The 6239-nt window shown below is 40.2% G+C and overlaps 1 protein-coding gene across 3 annotated transcripts; it reads left to right on the forward strand.

Moving 5' to 3' along the window:
• The first annotated feature begins 454 nt into the window (after positions 1 to 454).
• On the forward strand, positions 455 to 4720 carry ido1 (indoleamine 2,3-dioxygenase 1). 3 transcript variants are annotated; one of them, XM_004544326.6, is made up of 10 exons: positions 455 to 761; positions 1361 to 1456; positions 1557 to 1646; positions 1762 to 1880; positions 1980 to 1994; positions 2090 to 2189; positions 2310 to 2427; positions 3630 to 3681; positions 3783 to 3931; positions 4019 to 4720. In XM_004544326.6, exons 1-10 carry the CDS (start codon positions 666 to 668, stop codon positions 4414 to 4416), a joined length of 1233 nt encoding a protein of 410 aa, XP_004544383.1. In that variant the 5' UTR covers positions 455 to 665; the 3' UTR covers positions 4417 to 4720. The 3 variants fall into 3 exon arrangements, with proteins under 3 accessions (XP_004544383.1, XP_076746883.1, XP_004544382.1); XM_004544325.6 differs by having other exon boundaries at positions 464 to 761; positions 1527 to 1646; positions 4019 to 4476; XM_076890768.1 differs by lacking the exon at positions 1980 to 1994 and having other exon boundaries at positions 463 to 761; positions 1527 to 1646; positions 4019 to 4476.
• The last annotated feature ends 1519 nt before the right edge of the window (positions 4721 to 6239 follow it).

Below are 6239 nucleotides of genomic sequence, written 5' to 3' on the forward strand. Positions count from 1 at the left end.
AGTCTTCAACCTGGATTTAAATAAACTGAGTGTTTCAGCTGATCTGAGGCTTTCTGGGAGTTTGTTCCAGATATATGGAGCACTTTTGTTTAAGTAGCAGTCTTTTATAGCTCTCAGTCAAAACATAAAGAGCGTGTTATCTTCAGGATATGAATACAAATTGAAAAAGACACGCCTACGCACGTTATTAACTCATTATTAGCGTATTTATTTATTGTTTCAGATGAATCTGCTGTCAAAGAGTTCTTAAACAAAAGGCTGATAAACAAATGATTGTGCTTTTGTAAAAGTAACATATCTGTTCCTTATTTGTTATCAGTTACGTTCCTGATAACCCGTAGGAAATGTGGGAAAACAACAAGGCGTTTTTTTTTTTTACAACATGCAAAGCATCCCAACTGGCTTTAGTTTCTTCTTTGCATAACTTTAACAGTTTGGACGGTTATAGATCAACCAAGCGTGACACCGATTATTTGTTTCATACTATATGATTCACAAAGTGAAGTATTGATTTTCTACAGTTGGAATTGTGCAACAGCAGAACTCAGGTATAAAGGTTGTGTAAGCAATATCTTTGTGCTCAAGTCCAGCCAGACTGGGGTGTCCGGGATCATTCAGCTTGTCAGAGGATCATTGCAGTTTTTGGTGCTTGCTTTGTTTTCTCTATGGCTTCTGCTGAAACAGACCAGACCGAAGCTCTCTTCTCTCTGAAGTCCTACCATGTCTCAGAAGAACTCGGCTTCATCCTTCCAGATCCTTTGGTACGTTGAAAAGCTCTTTTGAAGTTCTGTGTGTGTTATTTTAGCTTTGCTTGTTTCAAGTTTGTGATGTAACATTATTACATTTTATTCACATTGTATTACTTAAAAACCAAACCTTTAATAAGAATTTGCCAATTACATTAATCCTTATAGCGCCAAAAAAGCTGTTATAAAAATATTAACTTTAGTATTGATTGAGACCAACAAAGATGAAGGAAGTGAGCATTATTCCTGGAAGACGTTTACAAAATCACATTTTTGCATATAGAAGAGAGCAAAAATGGAGAGAACAATAATGTTCATAACTTCTGTAGTCAGAAATAAAACATGAAGCACAGTGATGGATGGGAGAACTGGTTCCTAAAAAAGAAGCTTAGTAAGTTAAGGTCCTGCTTGGACACAAGCACACAACACACATGATGGTCACAAGTTGTGAACATTTCATTTTGAGCCCCTTGAGCCATTTGGATTTTAGTGAATTTGTTGCTTTGCCATTTGAGGACAACATGAACTTGGATTTGTTTGCATTTTACACCAACTACAGTTGTGTTAAATGGTACTGACCAACATTAACATTTTCTCATGATGTGCATTTAAAGGAAGAGCTTCCACCTTATTACCAGCCATGGATGGATATCGCCCTGAGAATCCCAGAGCTTGCGCAGTCCCACGAGTTGCGCTCCCGTATTAACAAGGTATTTATAATGACAAGCACCATTCACGATGACTGTGAAGCAGTTGCTCAGTACAGTTGTCTATGACCAGATGCCACTGCTGAGCAGCAACTTTCTGCAGAAACACAAAGAGTTACGACTGGCCCACCTGGCTCTCAGCATGATGACCATGGGCTACGTCTGGGAGGAGGGAGAGAAAGATACAGTTGAGGTAACTAACTGTCTGTTAGTTTTTCTTTTTCTTTTGCCTCCTGTTTTCTGAATGCTACATGTTACCTTAAGTGATTCAGTTATTATGACTGATTTCTCTTTCATATTCTTTTAAGATACTGCCACGCAGTCTGGCTGTTCCATACTGGGAGGTGTCACAACGCTTAGGGCTTCCCCCAATTATCACACATGCAGATGCAGTATTGGCTAACTGGAAGAGGAAAGATCCTGACGGGTAAGGCCGCTAATCTCCTGCCAGCAGTTTGAGTAAACCCAGCAAATGTGTATAAATATGTCCTGTTTTTCATGTCCATCTGTATATCTGCTGTGCCAGGCCTTTCAACATGGAGTGAGTAAAATTCTGTTTCTGCACACAGTATAATACAATATGTGCTATCATACTATAATATGCACAAAGTTTCATGGCTTACATTTGTCAAACAGGAACCTGGAGTTGTTGGTCAGCCTCCCGGGTGGAGAAAGTGCCCGAGGTTTCTTCTTGGTCACTCTGCTGGTGGAGCTAGCTGGAGTTCCTGCGGTGAAGGTGAAGATACATTAAAAACAGGAAACATCCTAAAATGTGCACTTGATAATTGTTGTTAACAGACAAATATAAGGGCACCCTTAAAGCGAGGACATTTCTAACCGAACCACTGCTTTGTAGAATATTCCCACGGTGATCAATGGTGTGAGGTGTGGCGACACCGAGGCTGTGGCCAGAGGCTTGGAGATCATCAGCCGGTCTATTGAGGACATGACTGACGCACTCAAACTGATGCAAGGTACTTATTCAGATGTAAAACCTAAATGTGTTACAGCCTTTTTCCAAAAATGTTTGCACGTTATGTTATGTGAAGGCTGATGTGCAGGCAGGAGTGGTGGTAAGGAGGACCCAATGTGCAGACACTTGGAGGCAAACGTTAATTCAAAAAACTCAGCTTTATTGCTGGATGGTAGAAAACAGAAACCTAACTGAACTAAGAACATAAACTAAGCACCAAACCAGTTAACAGGCAAACCACACAGCATGGTAGACAGTAGATCACAACACAGAGGAAAACACAGGGCTTAAATACACAGAGGGAGCAATCAGTGAATGAGAGACAGGAGAGAAACACAGCTGGGACAAATCAGGGCTAATGAGACAAGGGAAGCAAAACCAGATACATTAATATGAGACACGGACTTTCAAAGTAAAACAGGAAACATAACACAGAGACACGGACTTGACAAGGGGATACAGCTGACAGGGGAGACAGCGCAACTATAGAACACAGAAACATAAACCATAAGACAGAGAACTCTAACAAAGACACCAAAAGACTAGAAATGATAAATAATGGCAAAATCAAAGTTCAATAATAATGAAAACTCAAAACTCTGGGTCAACGACCCAGGTCTCCCAAAACATTATGCTGTAGACAGGGTTAGGGTTAGTTCAGGACATGGACTTGTTTAACTTTGGTCTTGCTTTTCTAATATGTATGGAATATGATGCGGTATGATTGCTGAAATGATGTTCTCTATCTTGTTTAAACAGTATGTATGTTTTTTTTTGGTTGAGTTGTTAACTGTGTTTCAAAAAGTGTTTTTATCCCTATGCAGTTAAATAATTTAGCATAGTTTGCAATGCAGTGGCAGCCGAGGGTCCAAAGATCACAGCTGTTTGTTGTTTGCTTTCAGCATACAAAGACTTCTCAGAGCTTTAAATGATGTTTAACACGGGTAGAAAACTCCCTTCCCTGAATCTTTTTAAATTTAAATTGGGAGTTATTTGTAAATGACTGAAACGTTTACCTGTGCTGTCTTGAAATGTATGACCCTGCCTCTTGCCCAAAGCCAGCTGGGATAGGTTCATTGATAAAGAAAGAAAAACGTTTTTTAATGATTGCAAATGATTCAATTCTTGCCTTTTTCTTTTCTTTTTTTTCGTGATTATTGTAAAATGAATCCCATTAACAACTGTTTTCTTTTCTTCCCTAAGTGCATGTGGACCCTTCAGTCTTCTATGGCATTATGAGGATCTACCTGTCTGGGTATAGAAATCTATTGCTGTTTTCTCTCGATTCACATAGTTGCAAAGTGAAACATGTTTTTGAGACCTATGTGCGTGCCCGTGTCACATAATCATACTTAGATGGAAAGACAACCCGTGTATGCCAAAGGGGCTGGTTTATGAAGGGGTCCAGACAGCGCCGATGAGGTATTCAGGAGGGAGTGCTGCACAAAGCAGTCTGCTGCACTGTTTTGACGAGCTTCTGGGAGTCAAACATGAACCAAAAAGTGGTAAAAAGGCTGACGAATTGTCAATAACATGATCCCAACTGTGCCAGAGATGAATGTAAAGAATTCACTGCTTTTGTTTTTCCCCAGCTTCCTTTCTAATCTACATGAGGGACTACATGCCACCCCTTCACAAGAAACTGATCAACGACATCTCCTTGCAGCCGTCCCTGAGGAGTTTTGTCCAGCAGCAAGATCGCAAGGACCTCAACAATGTCTTCGATCTCTGTGTTAAAAAGCTGCTGGCTTTGCGCAGCTACCACATCAATGTCGTCAGCCGCTTTATCACAGTACCTGCTGCCCGTGCTCGACAACTGCGTGACCAAAACCACAACTCAGATGGCGAGATGATCAGCAGAGCACCCACAGCACTTGAGGAGAGGGGCACCGGAGGCTCAAGCATAATGTCTTTCCTAAAAACTGTGAGGGATCAAACAAAAGATACGTTGCTGCCCGAGGCGAGCAGAGAAATAAAACATCACAGCTGAACTGTCATCACAGAGGAACCGCGAGTCATGCAAATCAAATAAAACCACCAGAAAAATCAACTCTGATGACTTTCCGCACTATTTCACTTGTCTTTAAAATCAAATCAAATCAAATCAAATCAAATCACTTTTATTGTCACATCACATGTGCAGGCACACTGGCACAGCACATGCGAGTGAAATTCTTGTGTGCGAGCCCCACAAGCAACAGAGATGTGCAAACACAACAACACAAACGAGCAAAATACAAGAATGGCCAACCTGAAACTAATAAATATATGTACAATATATAATAGTGTATGCATTTCTGGATGTGTATACTAAATATTTTCCTACGTGTGTGTGTGTGTGTGGTGTGTGTGTGTATGCACATTTTTACAAATTAAATAGTTTAAAAAAAAATTAAAAAAATAAATAAATAAATAATAATAATAATAATAATAATAATAATAATAATAAAATATATAAAATATAAAAGGATAGCTTTTGGCAGAATGAAAGCGAGGGGCCTCTTTTGATTGTCTTCCATGTAGCTTTGGCGGGTCTGTAAACAAACCTCAGCCTAATAGACACGAGTGATACCCGTCAATCGATCCAAACCATGATTTAAACCACTACTGTTGCTTTCCATTACACGCAACCACTAATCGCTTCTTTAATCTGAACTGGAATGTGAAAAAAAGAGCATCATTTCAAGATCCAAATATTTTGATGACATTTAAACATTAAACAGTTGAAATCAGTACTAACACTCCTGTAATTTTGGTAAATGAGACTGAGAAACCAAGATCAAGTGTATTTTTCAAATCACAAAGATTTCTTGGTTTCTCCAGCCTGAAGATTATCTTAAATCATCCACCGCTGGTATGGAAGTAAAAACAACTGACTTTCCGCTTTTAAGTAAAATAATCAGGGAAAATAAAGTACTGCAGTACCGTGTGAAACCATGGTAGGGCACTAAAGGGCAGCATTACGATGAGCTACCAGAGTGGGCAGCCTATGAGAGAAGCAAGCCTGATTTGGCCTTGACAAGCAAAACTGACCCCATGATGATAATGTGTTATTCATTAATTGCAGTCTTGTGATGATGTATTGAAATTCACATCCACTCATTAAAGTACCAGGATGGAACCTGACTCTTCCATCTCAGAAAATAATCGTCCTTTGTTGTGTCTTAACTTCGTGGCACTGATTCAAAACAGGGTTGTCATGTCAGAACACAAAGCAGAGCAGAGACGCATCGACTTATCAGAGTGGTTACCTCAGCTATCCTGCCTTCTTCCTCCAGCCCACATCCAGCCCTCACATGCCCCACCATACTTCCTGAACCCACTGTGTGGAAAACCCAGGGCAATGAAGGGATGGATTGTGCCATGAATGGCTCATGCTGTGTAATCTTCTCCTTTCCTGGCTCATCTCCACTGGTATTTCATTACAATAACAGCCTCGCCAGATCAGATAAGAGAGATGGTGTGGCAATTAGACATGACAGTTTCCCCAACCTGAGTGACCTACTTTATCTTGAACTCTTTTCACATGCTGGTGAGCGGGAATGACAATAGAAGAGGCAAATGGAGAGAACACAATTACACACGCGGCCTGTGAAAGGTTTTAGCGTGAGAGATATGTGTCTGTGCATATGGAGACAGCAATTTTAATTTCAGTTTACTCTGACAAATTCAGAGCAAATACCTACAAATTTCAAATTAAGCTGGGTGTCATTTGTGGGTTTTGTACTTAAACCGAGGCACTCAGGCAGCCATAGAGAATGTTTCTATAAGATGACAGGGAGGTCTTAGGCGAAGAGGTGAAAGGTGAACAGA

Source organism: Maylandia zebra, linkage group LG12, assembly GCF_041146795.1.
Source record: "Maylandia zebra isolate NMK-2024a linkage group LG12, Mzebra_GT3a, whole genome shotgun sequence".
NCBI lineage: Eukaryota > Metazoa > Chordata > Actinopteri > Cichliformes > Cichlidae > Maylandia > Maylandia zebra.

Bases quoted from the DNA above. Each gene is read 5' to 3' on its own strand.
- ido1 (XM_004544325.6), top strand. From the start codon at position 666: ATGGCTTCTGCTGAAACAGACCAGACCGAAGCTCTCTTCTCTCTGAAG. The intron at 762-1,360 runs GTACGTTGAAAA...GTGCATTTAAAG, and splicing joins TCATCCTTCCAGATCCTTTG to GAAGAGCTTCCACCTTATTA. The intron at 2,190-2,309 runs GTGAAGATACAT...ACTGCTTTGTAG, and splicing joins CTGGAGTTCCTGCGGTGAAG to AATATTCCCACGGTGATCAA.